The sequence below is a fragment of the Ostrinia nubilalis genome, chromosome 4 (assembly GCF_963855985.1).
Source record: "Ostrinia nubilalis chromosome 4, ilOstNubi1.1, whole genome shotgun sequence".
NCBI lineage: Eukaryota > Metazoa > Arthropoda > Insecta > Lepidoptera > Crambidae > Ostrinia > Ostrinia nubilalis.
The window spans coordinates 3,513,454-3,535,218 of record NC_087091.1 but is presented as its reverse complement, the minus strand read 5'-3'; the positions used below and the strand labels follow the sequence as shown (position 1 = coordinate 3,535,218).

The 21,765-nt window shown below is 40.9% G+C and overlaps 1 protein-coding gene across 1 annotated transcript in view; it reads left to right on the top strand.

Moving 5' to 3' along the window:
* The window catches only part of LOC135071326 (uncharacterized), a 31,056-nt gene extending 9,626 nt beyond the window's left edge, over positions 1–21,430 (top strand). The window contains exons 6-15 of the mRNA XM_063965119.1: positions 3,918–4,073; positions 17,713–17,829; positions 18,131–18,393; positions 18,478–18,675; positions 18,760–18,957; positions 19,042–19,145; positions 19,339–19,521; positions 20,249–20,388; positions 20,824–20,908; positions 21,215–21,430. Of these exons, the coding sequence (XP_063821189.1) occupies positions 3,918–4,073; positions 17,713–17,829; positions 18,131–18,393; positions 18,478–18,675; positions 18,760–18,957; positions 19,042–19,145; positions 19,339–19,521; positions 20,249–20,388; positions 20,824–20,908; positions 21,215–21,357 (1,587 nt within the window). The 3' untranslated portion in view covers positions 21,358–21,430. The remainder of the gene's footprint in view (positions 1–3,917; positions 4,074–17,712; positions 17,830–18,130; positions 18,394–18,477; positions 18,676–18,759; positions 18,958–19,041; positions 19,146–19,338; positions 19,522–20,248; positions 20,389–20,823; positions 20,909–21,214) is intronic.
* The last annotated feature ends 335 nt before the right edge of the window (positions 21,431–21,765 follow it).

The following is a 21,765-nucleotide window of genomic DNA, read 5'->3' as shown; positions in this document are numbered from 1 at the left end:
TTGACTCAATTTCAGTCTTCTGTGCGTTTATTGTATTTTTATTTCAATGAAATAGTGCTAAAGGGTTAGTACTAAAAGTGAAAGCCTTTTTTCAGAAAGTAAACCAATGTGGTGCCCTTATTATTCATAATGTTTGAAAGTTACAAGTCAGTGATACAGAGTTGCCGACATTATAACTCCGTAGTGATACCATACCAAAGAAGAAGTTTTCCTAAACACACACACTTGTGTTATTTTTATATGTGATCAAATAAAAAGGATTAATTCTACTGCTCAAATGGAATAACTTATCCCAAGAGACCGAATATAAAAAAAAACCTCTCCATAGAAATTATCACCATCACGAGGATGTGAATTTTTTTGAGAATTTGATATTGGTCCTGTAAGAAAAGTAGTTGTATTTCAGTAGTAGAATCAACCCTTCTTGTTTCATCAGCAAGAGTAACTATAAAAACGCCCTGTAGGTAGGTATTATCAAGCTGAAGAGTTTGTTTAGTGTCAAAGACTGTCACACAGTGTAACTTAAATTGGCATATTATGATAATGAACATAAAAACTTAAATAAATATTTATGTTAATATTTTTTGTATTTATTTATTTTCCCAAAGCTTCACAGTGACAGCTGAAACAGCAATACTGTTGTAAAACTAAACTTGGAACAAACTGTTACAAATATTTTACAAATTAAAATAAAACCGCATGTTGCTTTACTTTCTCGTATAGGTAATAAATGTAATTAATGGCTAGATTATTAATGTTACTTTGTTACCCTCAATAGTGAGGAGATCTTATAAAATGGTAACCCTGATTTTCATTGTCATTCAAGTGCTCTTTCTTCGCATAGGCTTCTGTGATTTGGCCAAGGGCCACACACATTGCGATAACATTATGCGACATTGATTTGACAGCAGCGGAGTGAAGTCTTGCGACTATGCAAAATGATACCCTGTAATCGTAGCGCATATAGACATAGACGGGGCGGGGCACATAGCTCGTAGAGCTGATGGCCGCTGAGGCAGGAAAGTTCTTGAGTGGCGACCACGAGCCGAAAGACGTAGCGTGGGCAGGCCTCCCACTAGGTGGACCGACGATCTGGTGAAGGTCGCGGGAGGTGCCTGTATGCGAGCGGTGCAGGATCGGTCTTCGTGGAAATCCTTGGGGGAGGCCTTTGTCCAGCAGTGGACGTCTTTTCGGCTGAAACGAACGAACGAACGATACGTATTACCACTATTTACCAGACATTACTATTTATTGCATACTCGCAGGATTACACGTAGGAGCACGCGCGTTACAGCTTCGGCCTTGCATTATTATAAGATCTTGTTCCGCCCTTTTACGAACTTCCTCCGTGAGGATATCCCCGCCGAATTCTATGATGAACCTATCAAAAGTCATATTCTGCAATGTCAACCCACCACAAGGTGGACCGACGACCTGATAAAGGTAGCGGGAAGGCGCTGGATGCAGGCCGCTACCAACCGTGCGATGTCTAAGTCATTGGGGGAGGCCTATGTTCAGTAGTGGACGTCCTGTGGCTGAAATGATGATGATGATGATGAAATGAATGAAAATGACAAATCTTCGAACGTGTATAATACCGTGCCAAAGTAATCATATAATTTTGGCACCTTAATAACTATTGCCGTTTTTGTTGTAAAGATCATGCAGCGCTACTTGCGGATATTATTGGAAAGAAAACTATGTGGGCTCTAGATCTGAAGCCGCTTTAACGAACACGAAGTGCTCATACAATGCGGCGTATTTTCTTCTAGTCTTTAGTCAGGACTTTAGTCGAATTAAAACCCCGGTTGAACGTGATATAGCCGCACTAGAATACGATGCTTTTTTGCATAATCGCAAGACTTCGTTCCAGTGTCGACCGAATGTTATCATGATGTATGTGGCCCAGGGGTTACCGTAGCCGCTAAGGTTTGAAACTTCTTGCTTAAAATATTGTAGTCTTTGGCATAGACTACGACGGTAGTCATGGAGATAGGAGTTTGTTATCTCGTGTCAGATGTAAATGGTGAAAAGAAAACTCATGATTCGTGTTATTTTTATGCAATATGTAGGTATTTTATAAAAGTGGAACCCCGAGTGATCTCCAAAACCCATTCTATTATTATATACGATTCGGCTTCGATATCTATAATACAATAGGAGTTTATTTCATGTGTCAGATGACAAGGGTGGAAACAACCTACGATTCATGTTGTTTATTTACGTGCAATATGCGTGATATAATATACGTGCATATTATAAAAGTGGAATGCCGAGTTGTATTTCTAAAACTTGTTCTATTATTTTATACTATTTGGCTGCAACTCGGCGTGACGACAATACAAAACATTTTTCGCGAATCGGTGTTCATACATTCACACCATGGACCTATAAAAAAAGGCGGACGGAACTCGCGCTACAACAAAACTGTGACGCAAAATTTTGGCGTTTGTCTATTGTGTGAGTGAATTTAGGGATGCCATGTTAGCCAAAACATTTTACCCATTTATTTTAAGAAAAACATAGATCGGCAGATGTTACTTGGAAATGTAGACAGAATTATTCCGTGCCATTTTAAAAGGATGAAAGGTGAATGCGTTGAGGTAGGCGCGAAATTTTCAATGTTCAAATTTTCTTACATTGTTTGCAAGTCAGTGTGTCAGGGTATGTAATAATGTTGATCAAAAATGATTCACGCATTTACAAATTACGAATCTTGTGTACATTATAATCATAATCTTATGCATCATCAATATAATTATTATTATCTCTGATAGATTTTTTTTAACATACAACCTGACACTGACTTGCAATCAATGTAAGAAAATTTGAATTTTGCAGTTCCACATTTTTGGGAAGGATCAAATTTGCCTATGAAAATATATCCCATTAAAACACAATTATTATGACAAATTATTTTATTTCCATAGTATGCGTAATAAATAACTAAAAAGGCCTAAAATTATTTTTAATTTCCCATATTTCGGGTAATTTTCCCACGTAAATAACTGAGAATACTGGTCTTTGACGTATTATTTTTTCGAGTGAATGACGTTTGATTTCAATTAATTTCAATATTTTAATGTCGGGAAATAAGTGATTGGATTATTATTTTGCCTGTGAAATGTGATTCCTTAATTTTTGTTTATTCGAACAGAACGGTTTTTACACAATTTCATCACACAAGACATGTCGTATTCGTGTTGTTTTTTCGCTGCTTAAATGTGTCAACTGTGTGAAGTTTGCACTCGAAGTGGTGTATCAGGGTGTGAATGTGTGCGTGCCGGCCTGTACGTACAGGCAAGCTGGTGTATCCTAATGTCACAGTATTTTGTTGATGAGAATCCGTCCGACTTTTTTTATAGGTCCATGATTCACACAATACATTAGACGCCATGTTGTCATAAACGACATATTATAAAATCGCTGTGATTTAATATTCTTAATCATTAATTTTATGGCAAGTGTCCATCAGGAATCATTGTTCTTACACACAGAATCGTATTATTTCGCTTTCGGGTTGTAATATGTCAAAATTGTTGGTTCTTAGGCGAACAATGTATGGAGAACGAACATTGTCCTTTATAGACTCAACGGGACTAAGCAGTGAACTTTAAAGACAAGGGCTGCCACAATAGATCAAACCTGGTCGAGTTGGCGCAAATAAAGGCCCAAAAACCAATAATAATAATAAGGGACAAAATATGCGATCATATAAACGCCCCAACATGCCTATCCATCTTGGGAAGTATAGGCCATCATATCGTCCATTTGCCCCGGGTAATTTGGAGAGTCGTGTCGTCCTGCAAAGGAGATTGAATTTCCTGATGATGATGTATGTATATCTGGTGTTCCTGCAGTGGACACTAAATAACCTCATGTGTATCTTCCGTGCTTCAAATACATTTTCCTTGCAGGGTCCGATAACTCAGCTGACTCAGAGCCACACGTCGGTATTCCATGCCGGAATCATCGGTAAAGGCGTGCGCAAACTCGACGAGATCGAAGACTATTTGCCGCCCGTGCTCACCGCTAATAACGAGTTGTTGATGGGCGCCCTTATGTCTTGCATGGTGAGTATAATACGCTATGGACTGTGCTATAGATCTAGCGAATAACTGAGTGCCAGAGGTATAGGAGCGGCATGGGAGGGGTGTTTAATACCATAAAGAAATAAAAAAGAAGAAATTTGTCATGTCATCAACAGTGTCACGGGAGAATTGTTTTTTGTGAAACTAAATCAAAATAAAGGATATTTTATCATCAAATACATTGTTGGACTTTATTCATGGTCATTCGAGCCGATAATGATGAAGAAACTAGTAAGAAGTCAAAACGAAATTCTCAACCGAATTATCAAATCCAGAATAAATTTTGCCAAGTCTCCAAGTGTCAGAATAACAACTAGTTACATCGAAACAAAATTAGAAAATTTATCGGAATTGTGGCAAAATTTCAACAAAACTCACGATACAATTATTTGCGAAGTAAGCGATGCAGAGTACCAAGAATCGGAATATTTCACTGAGGATTTTTTCAGCAAGACCGAGGAATTATACACCGAATATAAGACCGAACTAAAAGAAAAATTGAAAAGGTGCATTCAGGTAGAAGTCAGACATCAGGAAACATCACAAAGTGAGGGGGAGCAAGTCAGAGTGCAGCTGCCCAAAATCTCCATACCCTGCTTTTCTGGGAAATATGCCGAATGGATTACATTTCGAGATCTTTTCTTGTCACTTGTCCACAACAACAGCTCCTTACAAAAGGTACAGAAACTTCATTACCTGAAAAGCTACCTAACTGGTGAAGCGGAACAGTTGGTGCGTCATCTACCAATTACAAGTGACAATTATTCTGTGTGTTGGAGCCTTTTGGAAAGTAGATTTAACAATAAGAAGTATGTAACTAATTGTATTTTAAAAAGGTTTTTCAGTCAATAGAACATTGCTCAAGAAAATTCAACAGCGCTTAAAGAGTTGTTTGATACTACAAATGAATGTCTAAATGCATTAGCTAACACAGGTGTAAAAACTGAAAATTGGGACATCATTCTTATTTATATTTTGTCTTCAAAATTAGATAATGAATCTCGCAAACTGTGGGAAGCAAAAATTTGTGACCTTACTAATGATTTGCCAACATTAAAGCAATTTTTAGATTTCATAGAACATCGCTTTAGGTCTCTCGAATTTTTGGATCCCAAAGTTGTGAAAAGTACCCAGTCTCATCATGTAGTAGAGAACAGCCCTAGCAAAATATCGGTTTCTTGTTCATATTGTTCTGACAACAATCATAAACTTGGCAATTGTAAGAAATTCGCAAATGAAACACTATCAGCTCGCCGCAACTTTGTCCAAACCAACAATTTTTGTTTTAACTGCTTAGGCGCGAATCATTCGGTTATGACTTGTCGTTTGCCTACTAGATGTAGAATCTGCAATAAGAAGCATCACTCTTTATTGCATTCAACCAATAACAACGTACCATCCAACAATGTTCAAACAACACAATCAATTAACCCATCAAGAACCAATCATGTCGTTGCGACAACAGCAACAACATCTGATGACATTGACCAGCAAACCAACATTACCACTTGTTTCTCTAACAACAAGAGTCAAGTTCTTTTAGCAACCGCGTTGGTAAAAGCTGAAACAAACAATGGATCGTTCGTAACACTTAGGTCTTTATTGGACCAGGGATCACAGGCCTCGTTCGTGACGGAGTCTGCAGTCCAATTACTTGGGCTGAAGAAAGTAGCAAACAAAAGTGTTATAACTGGGGTAGGGAGTGATTGTAACTCATCAGTCAACTCTAAACATGTGGTTAACATCAAACTGCAATCTATCTACGATCCGAACTTCACAATTAGGGTGAAAGCTCACGTTCTTACCAAACTTACCACATTTCTTCCTGAACGACAGGTTGATTTGAAACTTGGTCACACATGCCTGAAATGAAGTTGGCTGATCCAAAGTTTAATGTTCCAAACAAAATAGACTTGCTGTTAGGTGCAGAGGTGTATTGTCAGATATTATCTGAGGGACTAGTTAAGGGTCCAATAGGGTGTCCTATAGCTCAAAACACCAAACTCGGCTGGATATTATCTGGTCAAGTATCTGAAGACAGGAAAACTGAACCAAGCTGTAGAAACATCATAACAACATTACACACTCAAGTTGTTGACGAAGAGTTCGAACTTAAACGCTTTTGGGAAATAGAATCTGATCAGTGTCTTCTCGATAAACGTCACCACACACCTGAAGAACAAAAATGCGAAGAATTTTTCAAACAAACAACCACAAGAGACCCTTCTGGACGTTATATTGTGAAACTGCCATTTAAAGAAGAAAACCCGAACTGTAAATCAGGCAACTCGCGAGAAATAGCTGTAAGCAGATTTTTAATGCAAGAAAGACGCCTATCAAAATCACCAAATCTCAAGGATCTCTATTCCGATGTTATTGCAGAGTATCTGGAGCTGGGTCACATGGAAAAGGTACCAAACGACGAGATCGACAAATCAGAAAGTGTGTACTTACCTCATCACGCAGTAGTGAAGCTCAACAGAACAACAACCAAACTGAGAGTGGTTTTTGACGCTTCATGTCGAGACAAGAATGGTGTATCGCTCAACAGCGAATTGTTGGTAGGCCCAAGGCTTCAATCGGATCTTCGTCATTTGGCGATGAGGTGGAGACTGCATCCTATTTGCTTGGTGGCTGATATAGTCAAAATGTATCGCCAAATAAAAGTAGCTAACGAAGATGTAGATTATCAACGATTAGTCTGGCGATCCAAGCCGCAAGAAGATATCGAACATCTGCGATTGTTGCGAGTCACCTTTGGCACTGCCTCAGCCCCATATCTTGCAGTCAGAGCACTGCATCAAGTCGCGTATGATGAAGGTGAAGAGTTTCCATTGGCAGCTGAAAGAGTCCTAAATGATTTTTATGTGGATGATCTACTTACTGGATGTGACACAGTTCAGGAAGGTAAACAAATATTTCAACAAATGAATGAGTTACTAAACAAAGGGGGATTTGAACTTCAAAAATGGTCAAGCAACAATGAAACACTGTTGAACGAAATAAGCAAGGATTCAGAAACAACAACAAGCAATTTGGAACTCAAAGTAGATGAAATTATCAAAATTCTTGGACTTACCTGGAACCGACGAACTGACGTCTTCGAATACTCCGTGCAGCTACCACCTATCAGTGAACCTGTAACAAAGAGAAAAGTTATTTCAGATATTTCAAAGTTGTATGACCCTTTGGGATGGCTTGCTCCAGTCATCGTAAAAGCAAAAATGTTCATACAAAAGCTATGGTTAGCAGGAATCGGTTGGGATGAGGAGTTACCAGCAAAGCTTTTTAAAGATTGGAGTACTTACCGAGGTGAACTTACTGCACTTACTCAATTTCGCCTGCCGCGCTGGATTGGAACGAATTCAAAGTGTATCACAGTTGAGTTACACGGCTTCAGCGACGCTTCGTCTGATGCATACGCTGCTGTAGTCTATGCGCGCGTGGTAGATGAAGCTGGAAATGTTATGGTCACTCTTATCACCTGCAAAACCAAAGTAGCTCCAATTAAGCAAATTTCCATCCCGAAGCTTGAGTTGTGCGGCGCTGTTCTACTAGCGAAGTTGTTAAAGGAAGTCTCAGAAATTTTGAAGGTACCAAAGTCAAACTTACATGCATGGACGGACTCAACGATCGTTTTAGCTTGGCTGAGCAGTCATCCAAGTCGCTGGAAGACGTTCATAGCAAATAGAGTGTCAGAGATTTTAGCTATTTTAGACCGAGAACAGTGGTCACATGTGGTATCCTCTGATAACCCTGCAGATTGCGCTTCCCGTGGAGTCAACCCATCTGAATATGATACACTTCCTCTCTGGAAAAGTGGACCTGCATGGTTAAAAAACATAACCATAGAACACGACAGAACGGACATAAAGGACACGAACCTAGAAGAGAAAGAAAAGAAAGCTTACCATGTAACCAAAGAAGATGAATTTGAATTGTGGACCAAATATTCGTCTTTACAAAAACTAATAAGAGTTATAGCTTATTGTAGGAGATTTGCATCAAAGGCAAAGAAATCTATTGAAGCAACGACTTTTCCGATATGGTTAACTAGCAAAGAACTATCAGAAGCAATTCTAATTAGCATAAAAGCGTGTCAAGCTGCTCATTTTGCACAAGAAATCAAAGATATCGAGACTGCAGGTACCGTTAGTAAGAAGAGCAAACTTACCATTTTGACTCCTTTTCTGGATCGTGAAGGCATTTTGAGAGTTGGTGGTCGTCTTGAGAGAGCTAACATCAGTGATAACAAAAAACACCCGATTGTTTTACCATCAAAATCTCACTTCACAGATCTTGTCATTGCCGATGCTCACCAACGAACCCTTCACGGAGGACCTCAATTGATGGTAAATTATCTACGATCGAAATATTGGATTCTTGATGTAAAAAACCGCACAAAATTGTTTGTGCGCAAATGTGTCACATGTGTACGACATGCAGCACAATTTAGACATCAACTCATGGGACAGCTACCTCCAGCACGCATCACGCCGATACGCCCATTTTATCAGAGTGGAGTTGATTATGCTGGACCCATCCAGATCAGAGCTTCTAAAGGTAGAGGTTACCGAGCATACAAAGGCTACATTTGCCTATTTGTATGCATGGCCACAAGGGCTGTGCATCTAGAGGCTGTAACCGATCTCACTTCACAGGGATTTCTAGCAGCTTTTAAACGATTTGTTTCTAGACGTGGACATTGCGCCGATCTCTACAGCGATAATGGAACGAACTTTGTGGGCGCCGCTCGAGAGTTGAAGACCTTGGTGGCCCAAGAGCACTCAACCATGGCTAGAGAAATCGCAGAGAGTTTGGCCACAGCTGGAACCACGTGGCATTTTATCCCACCAAGAGCTCCTCATTTCGGTGGAATATGGGAGAGTGGGATAAAATCTACAAAACATCATCTGAAGCGAGTGATCGGCACAGCAACCCTTACCTATGAAGAAATATCTACGTTGTTATACCAAATTGAAGCGTGTCTTAACTCAAGGCCGTTATCACAGATCAGTACCAATTCACAAGATCCAACACCTCTCACACCAGGTCATTTTATCATCGGTGAACCTTTAGTACTTGTGCCCGATAACAATTATGAAACGTCAACAATATCATCTTTGAAACGCTGGCAGCTAACCCAACAAATGCTCCAGGTCTTTTGGCGTAGGTGGTCAAACGAATATTTAACTCAGTTTTTGCAGCGGTACAAATGGGCAAATACAACACCAGAGCCTAGAATCGGGGATGTAGTTTTAGTTAAAGAAGACGATCTTCCTCCTGCGAAGTGGTTAATGGGCATAATTACCGAAAAGCACAAAGGTTTGGACAACCTTACGAGAGTTGTTAGTATAAAATGTAGAGATACCATTATTAAAAGGCCTGTTGTAAAATTGTGTGTTTTGCCAGTGGCTGAATAGAGCTATTTATTTTTTATATCATGTTTAAGTGATGAGTTTTGTGGTTTTCGTTTTGTTTAACCACTTTTGTGAACAAGTAAGTTAAGTTGTTAAGTTATCTTAGAACAATATTTTTGTATACCTATCCATTTATAAGGTTAAACTCTAACTATTGTTTTGTTATCTAGTCACCATGATTTAAGAGCCATTTCACAAAAATATTCCGCGCGAATTTAGGTAAAAGCTGTCAACGCAACGTCAAAAAAATAAAAAGAACGCTGAAATGGACAAAAAAATCTTGAGCCGTGACCGTATTAAGACTTGATTTAAGTTATTAATTTTAAGGTAGAATGAGGTATTCAAACTTGATAAATTAATTTAAATTTTTAGTAGAGTTTAATAAGTCTTTTATATTTCGATTCATAATGAAACACGAATAGGTATAATATGTAAAATATATATTAAGTACAAAATAAAGACAGTCACATAGTGAAAAAAAAAATCTGCCCCCTTACAGCTCCATCATCGGGCCCTGGATACGAAATATTCGTCAAGGCGAATCACACAAGCCCAAACTCAATAGGGTTCTATTGTTTTGTTACGGAGGTGGCCATTGCATCTCCTCCAGATCCATTATCAGACAGAGCTAAGAAATAAATAAATAAATATTATTATAAGTAAACAAATAACTAAAATAATTCATCTTCCTATCTTACTTCTTACTAGTCTTACTAATATTATAAATACGAAAGTTTGTGTGGATGTCTGGATGTTTGTAACACTTTCACGCAAAAACTACTGAACAGATTTTGATGAAACTTTACAGTACAGTACAGCAGTACTAGGCAGTCTGTGTTCAACTATCACTCGGGTCGGAAGTTCCTATCGCAGGACCTTTGGTTCACTCAGTTCCGATAAGACTCTAGTGCTGTGTGTAATTATTTTCGTGAATAGGTACACTGAGTTTATTAATTTCTACGAGTGGATTTCATTTTGCCTGAGACCTACGCCATGAACCCTGAACCAGAAGACCCTGTCGCCAGCGACAGCGACGCTCATCCATCCCTGGCATCGACCAGAACAACAATGTATAGGCTATAATTTATGACGATCTGTGACAAACTAAATTTCAAGCGGGTGAAGCCGCGGGCAATACTACATATTTCATACTAGCTTTTTGCCCGCTTCTTCTGCGATGAAGTGGAAAATGGTTCTAATAGAATTAAAATATTCTAAGAAAATTAATTTTGCTAAAATAAATGATTATGTTTTTTTATATAAAATCTACAAATTATTACGTTTAAATATTTGAATACTTACAAAATTATGATATCTTTCTAAAACAAAATTAAAACGCTACACCTGCCGCAGATTTCTTTGTAAACAATGTTTTTTTGTTTTTCCTTCAGGTGCTAAAATCACCAGGCTATTGTGTGCGCATACTCTGGAGTATTCCACATACTAACTGGTCGTCGGAGAAGCATAGATTTCCATTAAGTCTACTCCCGCTACCATATGACTTGACTTGACTTATGGTCCTATGTCCCCTAGATGGGGCAGAGGGCGTCCACAACAGTCCTCCATCTCGTTCGGTCTTGAGCTTCTCGCTTGATCTCGCTCCAGGTTTTGCCGATCTTCTTCGCCTCGTCCGCTACAGTGCGCCGCCAAGTTTGCCTGGGTCGACCACGTTTGCGTTTTCCTTGGGGATTCCAATCCAGAGCCTGCTTAGGGATGTAATCGGGGTCCCTTCGGAGAGTGTGGCCAATCCAGTTCCACTTGCGGCGCTTGATCTGCTGGTCGATCGGAATTTCGTGGCAGCGTTCCAATAGCTCGACGTTGGAGATTTTCTCGGGCCAGTATATGCCGAGAATTCGGCGAAGGCAGCGGTTGATGAAGACCTGCAGCTGGTGCGAGATAACCTTGGTGACCTTCCACGTTTCACACCCATAGAGCAGAACGGATTTAACGTTGGACCCGAATATTTTGATCTTGACCCTTCGGGTCAATTTCCGTGACTGCCATATGGGGCGAAGTTGTGCGAAGGTAGCTCTGGCCTTGGCAATGCGCGAAGTGATGTCCTCTTCGGTACCTCCAGTTTCTGACACGACGCTCCCGAGGTAGGTGAAATTGTGGACTCGTGCCACATCCTCTGCACCAATCCGTAATGGCGTGCAATTTCTCACACCAGATCGCATCTCTTGGGTCTTCCGGCAGTTAATTTTGAGCCCTGTGATACCCGCTTCTCGATGTAGGTCATCAAGTTTGGACTGCATATCGTGATGCGTGTGGCTCAGCAAACAGAGGTCATCGGCATAATCTAAGTCTTCTAAGACTCCGATTATACCCCACTCTATTCCACGCCGTTGGTCTTGATATGCGCGATTCATGACTCCATCCAAGACAACCAGAAAGAGAAGGGGCGAAAGCAGGCAGCCTTGCCGGACGCCCGTATGCACCTCGATGTCTTCGGAGATGAGGCAGTCGTGAGTCACCGTACAAGAATATTTCCTGTAGATGGCCTTCAGTAGGTCGATGATTTTCGGCGGGACACCAATGTCAGCGAGTCGCGACCATATACTTGCCCACTTCAGCGTATCAAAGGCTTTTTCAAAGTCTACAAAGGTTAGGTAGACTTCCCTTTGCCATTCTGATGCCTGCTCCAAAATGATACGCAAAGTATTGATCTGGTCGGTGCACGAGCGGTTCGGGCGGAAGCCAGCCTGTTCCCTCCGCAAAAGAGGTTCAACGGCCCCCGATAACCTATCCAAGATAATCTTGCAGAAAACCTTTGACGGTATCGAGAGCAAAGTGATACCTCTCCAATTGCTACACTGGCTTAGATCCCCTTTACCATATGGAACTCCGCTAAAACTCGTGAGGGCGCCAACACTTGCTTTTTATCGAAAATTAGTATGAGCAGCTGCGCACGAGGTTGCCCGTTGCAGGCTCTATGCAACCACACTATTTTAAACCGTGGTCCCTAAGCATGAGATGGGAAACTGCACTCTCTTGAATTCTCTTGAATTTGATGGTGTTGGGGGAATCCTAGGAATAAATACAGACTTTCCAATGGAATCTCCTTATCAATATTGCGAAATTGCGAGTTGCAATGCAATGTTACGTTTTCACTTGTTATTTTATTGTAATCTGACCTTGATTTTTCAAACACGTGACAAAATAAAAAAAAATTAAATCAAAAGTACTAAGGAATATTTCATTGATATCAACTTAGAAACAAGCACAGATCACAGAAACTAAAGGGAAATGTGACAAGGGACAAATTGGAACATATTGCTTGTGAAAGCAATGATGACAGTAGCGACGTCATTATGTAAACAGTTTATATTGCTTGCATAGTACTAAAGATTATTTGAACGTTGAATACTGATACCGCAGTGGATAATGAGCACATAATTTGATTTCTTTGTGTGTGTGAATTTCTAATACGACACTGAGTTTCGAACTCAGCGCATTACTTAGCATCTTTCTATGTTTCTATGGAACCAAGTTATCTCCAAAATAACATTCCACACCTTTTTAACATAGTCAGGTAATAATTTTAATAAAATACGAAGCACGTCATCTTCTATCAATAGGATATATGTATATTTTAGAAGTTATCAAAGATTTTGTACTAAAGTTTTTGAAAATATTTTATAGCCTACATAGAAAAAAATTAGGATTCTAAATCGTGAAAGAATTATTTTTCGGAGCCTATTGCCTCCAAACAAACAAACAAACAATTAAATCTTTCCTCTTTTATTAGTATAGATTTAACAACAAAGCTTCCCTCTCGAAACAAAACGCTTCTTTTTCTTCTTCACGAAACAAAACTCAAAGCGGATAAATAAATAAACAAATCTTTGAACAATTTCACAGCGCCATCTAGTCCAAAACCACGTAATTTAAGAAGACAGGTTAGGCATAGGCCAGCTGCTCTTTAACAATAAAATGACACTCAACATAATATCTGATTATAGTCTGGCGACTGATTGCAGAAATCATTATCACAAAAAAAAAAATCTAGTCCAAAAGTAGGCAACCAATATACTTGTGTTAAGGGTGCTAGCATAATGGATATACTTTTTTTTATAATTTATTTATTAAATTAAATACATGGTACCTACATTATACATAGTTACACCCAGATCCGTCAAAGAAATTAAAATTCATCATTTCAATTTCTGCTCGGCCGGCCGACTCGAAACAGCCTCTCGGCATAGTATCAAATGTATTTGGTCGCCGTACAAATCACCGCTTTACGACACGAACGCACGTAAACGTCACGGCGGGAAAAATGACACAGGTCCTGCCTTGACGGGCGCTCGCGCCATACTAGTCAATGTCGGCTTGCGCATTGTAATTTATACTGATATTCACATCAATATTTTGACAAAGTGGTTACTAATATTTAAACAATAACTGTAGAAATCAATTCTACAATGAATATTCTTTATTTTGGGATACTTTTGTTGCAGTTATTGCTGTGTTTTTAAACCAAAAACCACGATCAAAATGTGACGTTAATCTTCAAATTTGGCAAATTATTTTTAGATTTTACTCAATAATGGTAATGAAATTCAAAAATCTATTTCATTAATGGACTACAAGAATATATGTCCGATGATTACTATATATTTTTAAGCTTATTATATGAGCATAAATAATAGATACAGGACTTTGAAAATGAGTCTGCGGCAATTTTTCCGTAAAATGGTTGTGGGAGATGGGTCACTGTGAATTAAGCAAAAGAGTTTTAGTAAATCCGTTTCATTAATGGTCAACACCAAGGATTGACCTATCTTTCGCAGTTATTAAATAATCTCTGGGTGTTGCTTAAGATAGTAATTCATGCTTCCAAAATCTTAGAAATTCGCAAGAAAATGTAAAATGGCTCTTAACCAATTTAAATTTCTTATAATGTTTTGTTTTTACCTAACTATACAGTCCACTCTTTCGTTGGTGGTTAATCATGGTGGGCGGAATTATGACCATTCCGGTCATGGTGGGCGGAATGTTTAATACCATAAAGAAATAAAAAAGAAGAAATTTGTCATGTCATCAACAGTGTCACGGGAGAATTGTTTTTTGTGAAACTAAATCAAAATAAAGGATATTTTATCATCAAATACATTGTTGGACTTTATTCAAGGGGTGACATTGTCAAAGTCAAAGTCAAAATTTATTTATTTGTTTAGACTAATAAATAGTTCTTACAAATCGTCATTTTGCTCTTAAGGAGCCTCTACATTAGGGTGTCCCGTCGTTGTATGGGAAAAAAATTTTTTTGAGCTACGGTTACGCAAGAGGTATCAAAAGTTGCGTTTTGACATATAGATTACGATTAACATTAAATTTTATTAGATATATGTCATCTTGAGGCCTCTACCTGTCCTTGAACAATTTTAAAATTGCTATTTTAGGAGTTCCTAACATAAACTATAAATAATACAAAAATAGCATTTTTATGAAATTTGAGGGTACACAATGAGTCACAGCAAGGTTTAAAATAGTTGAAAAACCAATAAATCCATAAATGCTTTAAAAACAGAATTGGCTTTTTGACCACAATTAGGCATTTACGCGCAAGATTTTAATGTGTTCCTTATTAATCCATGGGTCCACCAAGATATCGATTTAATTTGGGGGTACCCAATTCCCTTCTCACAGCAGGTTAATAATTTTATCACGCTATTATAAAACAATGATTGGCATCTCTGAGTGGAAGCTAACAAAAATTGCAGTATATTTTAGAAAATCAACCATAACTTGAAAACAATTTGTCCGATTTGATTACTTTTTTATTTAAATCAAAGCTCTACGTGTGCGCTTGATATTTTGTGGTATGAATTGTATCGATAAAATCAACCTTTAGTTAGTAATTGAAGGAAAATTGATTTTTTTTACATTTTTGTGATACTACTTTTTAAATCAAATTTTTACAAAATGTCTTTTATTCTACTACAAGTTTTACACGAACCAAAGAAGTGTATTAAATTGCCTTTAATTTGGTATATAACATGTATGCGTTTCATAACTAAAAATATATGTTTACTTCCGTTGAAGTTCACCATTGATAAAAAACCGCGTACAGAACAAAAACTTCAGCTAGAAAGTGTATGTGTCATAGTCAAAGGTCGATATGCAGTCTCTTCGCGGAATGACTGGTCTATCCTAGGTTTGACCAAGGCTTTCGGGCCAACCCCGAAATAAATTTCAATTTCGGCCTTTGACTAAGTCAAACCTAGGAGTTCCTAAACTGTTCAGTCAAACGTCGAAATGTAAATAATCTGTTTCGGGCTTTGCCTAGTCAATCCTAGAAGCGACTGATAGACTCGGTTAAAAGTAGACGCGGCGTTACAAAGGCCGGCAGCAATTATAGAAAACCCACCAAATTCGAGTCGGATTCACGAAGGGTTCCTTACGACTCTTTTAATGTTGTATAGGAGCCCTCTAAATATTTATTTTATTTTAATTTCATGATTTATTTTTAAGTAAATATGCCACTAAATATGTGAATATTTAATATTATATTTTTAAAGTGAATATAAAACTAAATATTTTGGGAATGGTTCATGAGTGGTGTTGACAGACAAACAGCGAAGTTATAGTAATAGGATCCCATTTTTACCCTTAAATCCTTAAGGTACAGAACCCGCTCCATCGCTCTTTGGGTGACCTTGAGCCTTCTTATGAGGCCCATAGTAAGCGACCACGTCTCAGAGCCATACACCATCACGCTCAAGGTCACCCAAAGAGCGATGGAGCGTGCTATGCTCGGAGTTTCCCTGCGTGTTCGAATCAGAAATGAGGAGATTCGTAGGAGAACCAGAGTGACTGACATAGCCCGCAGAATCGCTAAAATCAAGTGGCAGTGGGCGGGGCACATAGCTCGAAGAGCTGATGGCCGCTGGGGCAGCAGTGGACGTCTTTCGACTGAAACGACGACGACAGAACCCGCAAAATAGTAATTTCAAGATCGGTCTAGAAACCCTGACAAACATCACAGTAAATAAGTTTAGTTACTGGTACCTTCACCTAAAGATATAGCTGCGCGTGCGCGAGAAAACCGACCGTAAAGCCTATGCAATAACTTCGAAATCAGAATGAAGTATAGTTAGTTAATGTCTTAATTGAGGTTTGACTAGTCAAACCCCGATTTAATTAAATTGAGTTTCGACGTTTGAATGACCAAATTAGTTACTCCTAGGTTTGACTAACATTATTTAGTCAAAGGCCAAAATGTTTGGGCTTTGACTAAGACTTCAAGTCAAACCTGAGGATTGACTAGTCAAACCTAGGAGCGCCTGAGCTTCGAGGTTTGACTATAACATATGTAACGTTCTAAAATGTTATTTATATTTAATAGTATGCTAAAACTATGAAACATGTTAATTAGTATTCTGTTTAAATATAACATTTTAAAGATTTTTGGCTAGGTAGTTTTTACCTGAAAAAAATCGAAAAGTATATTACTACCATATATTTGGTAAATGTTTGTTAAATTTATGCTAAAAGTATGTAATAATATAACAAAAAAGTGCGGTGCAATACCTTACAGCAATAAAACCTCAACAGAAATAATACCAACAGCCTCGCCGAAGAAGTAGAAAATTTGAGAAAAACAAGTCAAAATATGAATTCTGCGAGTTCGAACCAAACCTATTCCTCACTGGAAACAGTCTGTTATTGCCTGCAAATCATATCTTAGGGTTCCACTACCACTGTACTTACAAAATAAAATGAAATAATTGTGAAAAAAATATAATAGATGACAAACAGTGAAGGGCTGATTAAGTGATTTTTTCAGACATAAAAATGCCGGTAGAGCCCTTGAGACATTATTTTATATTTTTTTAATTATTTTTACGCTAATCTACATCTTATTACGCAACTTTTGAGGGGTCTTGTGTAGCGAAAATATAAAAAAAGATATTTCGGGACACCCTACTCTACATGTCTCATAATCTTTTTACCCAGACCAACATTTGGCAAGTGCTGAGAAGAAGCGCCGCAACAAACTCAGTCACCACTGTCTGCTTATTGACATGTTATGACGTGACAGAGGATACAAATTTGAAGTCTCGCTGACGTTTGACATCACAAAATCACCCTCCGCCGCTTCCATACCTTAGGCATAGATTTAGATAAGCGGTAGACCTCTACAACATACATTTCCGATTTGTGATTATTATTTTTTTTTTTACATTTTTTCGCAGGACGGCAATAGCGGTATAGTGGAAGGGATGACGTCAGTTTCGCTGCTTTTGGTCGAGTTAGTGGCTCCTGACGTCATGTATAATGGCCTACCCTGGCCTGATGAAGACTTTACTAAGGTAAGCATTGACATTTTCAGTGTGAGTAGTAGAATCCATCTTTTTTGTTTGAGAACCTACAAAGAAAACACCCTGTATTGACAGTTACACTATATCTTCTGGTCTGTGGTAAATTTTTCTCGCTCGACTTTTTGTCCCAACGTCAGTTGTACAAGCTTTATGTAGCTCCGAGTAGCACTTTGTGGAGAGACGATCTGATGAAGGTCTCGTGAAACGCCTATAGCTCAAGATCAGTTGTTGTGGAAATCTTAGGTCCCAACAATCAACAAAACCATTGAAGTTATCATTTGTTGTCCTTCAGCAAGTGAGCATCGAGCGCGAGCTATACATGCGTTGCGCGCTCGAAGCGTGCGTGGTAGCACGCAGCGCGCTGCGACGGTGCGCGGGCGCGCGGCCCTCGCTGTGCCTGGCCTCGTCGCTGCTGCGCGCCGTCGCCGCCACGCTGCTGCACCGCCTCAAGGCGCTGCTGGGTGAGTGTGTACATGCGGCCCTCGCTGTGCCTGGCCTCGTCGCTGCTGCGCGCCGTCGCCGCCACGCTGCTGCACCGCCTCAAGGCGCTGCTGGGTGAGTGTGTACATGCGGCCCTCGCTGTGCCTGGCCTCGTCGCTGCTGCGCGCCGTCGCCGCCACGCTGCTGCACCGCCTCAAGGCGCTGCTGGGTGAGTGTGTACATGCGGCCCTCGCTGTGCCTGGCCTCGTCGCTGCTGCGCGCCGTCGCCGCCACGCTGCTGCACCGCCTCAAGGCGCTGCTGGGTGAGTGTGTACATGCGGCCCTCGCTGTGCCTGGCCTCGTCGCTGCTGCGCGCCGTCGCCGCCACGCTGCTGCACCGCCTCAAGGCGCTGCTGGGTGAGTGTGTACATGCGGCCCTCGCTGTGCCTGGCCTCGTCGCTGCTGCGCGCCGTCGCCGCCACGCTGCTGCACCGCCTCAAGGCGCTGCTGGGTGAGTGTGTACATGCGGCCCTCGCTGTGCCTGGCCTCGTCGCTGCTGCGCGCCGTCGCCGCCACGCTGCTGCACCGCCTCAAGGCGCTGCTGGGTGAGTGTGTACATGCGGCCCTCGCTGTGCCTGGCCTCGTCGCTGCTGCGCGCCGTCGCCGCCACGCTGCTGCACCGCCTCAAGGCGCTGCTGGGTGAGTGTGTACATGCGGCCCTCGCTGTGCCTGGCCTCGTCGCTGCTGCGCGCCGTCGCCGCCACGCTGCTGCACCGCCTCAAGGCGCTGCTGGGTGAGTGTGTACATGCGGCCCTCGCTGTGCCTGGCCTCGTCGCTGCTGCGCGCCGTCGCCGCCACGCTGCTGCACCGCCTCAAGGCGCTGCTGGGTGAGTGTGTACATGCGGCCCTCGCTGTGCCTGGCCTCGTCGCTGCTGCGCGCCGTCGCCGCCACGCTGCTGCACCGCCTCAAGGCGCTGCTGGGTGAGTGTGTACATGCGGCCCTCGCTGTGCCTGGCCTCGTCGCTGCTGCGCGCCGTCGCCGCCACGCTGCTGCACCGCCTCAAGGCGCTGCTGGGTGAGTGTGTACATGCGGCCCTCGCTGTGCCTGGCCTCGTCGCTGCTGCGCGCCGTCGCCGCCACGCTGCTGCACCGCCTCAAGGCGCTGCTGGGTGAGTGTGTACATGCGGCCCTCGCTGTGCCTGGCCTCGTCGCTGCTGCGCGCCGTCGCCGCCACGCTGCTGCACCGCCTCAAGGCGCTGCTGGGTGAGTGTATACATGCGGTGTAGAACTTATGACCCCCACCCACCCAAAAAAAAAACCCTACTAGCGTCTTAACATCTTTTTTTTAAGTTTATTAGTAATGTATTATTTCACAAATTACTAATAGTCCCGTTAGCCCCTCGTACTGAGCTAAATATGCTTGTCTCACGAGTGAGCTCACCACCAATTAAATAGTCGAACGACGGCGGAACCGAACCCGCGTTCCCCGACAGTCCGACGCCGTCACCGTTTGGCTATCGTGTCTTCATTATCAGGTAATTTAGCCAATCAAACCCCAAACGGTCGCATAAGGCCGCGTAACAATAGATCATCCATGGTCTCGATTTGCGGGTCTTGAAGGGCTACGGACACGACACGGCTCACTGCAAGAATAAATGGACCAATTGGCCTACACTCCTTATGCTCCTTACGCGAGTTAGGGAGGCTTGACATTACCACATTTCTCACTTAGTCACCTCTTAGGATATCCACGGGATGAGTGGATTTGGAAAAATGAAGAACAATATAATCTTTAGTGGACAAACCTGCTATCCTAACTAACGCCATCTGCTTTAAAATTCCTGATTCTGCTGGGCCAGAGCAAAGAAGCAGTAGTGCAAATAACACAGACACTATTTTCAGCTTATTTCTTTTCCATGATCTTACAAGATAACCATTCGTTGATTCAACTTAAAATATGTAATAACTAAATATTAAATCCCTTCTGTAGATCGCCATACCCACGCGGCAGAGATATCCCGCGAGCGAGCGGCGTTATGCGATCTGCTCACCACGATGACGTTGGGACAACTGCTGCCGCACCCGCTCTCGCATATGCTCGAAATGGCGCCCGAGCTCACTGCTAACGAGGTAATTTATTTTTTATGCTAGACAAGGCAGGTATTTGACCACAATTGATGTTTAAAACTGCGCTATTATAGTAGGGGAGCCCACGACGGTGAATGAGGATTTACTCGAGCGTAGAGGCCAGTTGGGGTTTTAAGCTTAGATGATGGAAAGAAAAAATAGAAAGAGTTTTTAATAAGGGTTTTCACGTATGAAAAATCCGCCAGATGGCAATACGTAGACGCAAGGTCCAAATGCTGCAAGATTGGTTATTTTTGACATGACATTGACAGATATGTCAAAATCCACCAATCACGCAGCAGTCAAACCCCACATCCACGTCCCGCCATCTAGCGGATCTTTAATTCGCGAAAACCCTCATTGCAGAAACATTTAAAAAGGTCGCCTCTATAGTCTGTCTAACAAAGATAGTTAATGCATTTGTCATTTTTGTTTCAGATTGTTCAAGTGATCAGAGATTGTCTGTGGAATTACACCAGAGATAATGTGCCCTCGCCCGCCCTGTTTCCATGTGATTCCACGGGTAAGAATTTCAAATCCAACTTTTATCGTGATTTCAGCGACAATGAGAGCATTATCCGATTTTGTTCCTCAGTTTTTTTGATTTGGTGAAGATTCTCCAAATATAGGTCGATAATGTATTTAAAAAGTAAATTAAGAAATAGAACACATAAATCAAAAGTAGCGCCATCTGCTATAAACTTTTACAACATGTTATTTCTCCGTGTTTTAGTTAGAAAATGGTCCACTTTTTTACGTGTTATTTTAGAGGAGGAACGAGCCTATTATTTATAACTGACCAATTTATTAACCATCAATTGTTTCCCAGGCCTGCACTGGCGAGACCCAGTGAGCTGTAAGCCTTCAACCACGTACACTGACACGCTGCGACTCATCTTACAAAAGAGGATCGGGCGCCTGGGCCATCTCTATCCTACCATGTTCTTGAATCTGGAGAAAGACGCGCAGTAGATTTATAAGAATTATTAATTATTATTAATTGTACATAATGTAAATAGTTTTATAATAAATCAAGTTTCTCATATTTATGGGAGTATTTTTTAAAGGCTACCCTATTAATAAAACTCATGTGTGTCAAGTTCAACCACCACCGTGAACAACATTTAGTTAAAGTTAACCAATTTATTTTGTTTTTGTTTAATGGCATATAGCTTGTGGTGATCAATGTGGCGAATTATTTCTACTGTGCGTAAATGACCTACTGCCGTGGATTAACCATAATACGTCATGGAAAGGGAATAATTATTGATTGCTACCTGCCAGCTTTTTAAGTGCAAGACGAACGAAACGAATTTAAAAAAAAAGTTATGGCGCAAGTACACTATACGGAAAATTGTTCAAGTCGAAGCGCAAGCCCGC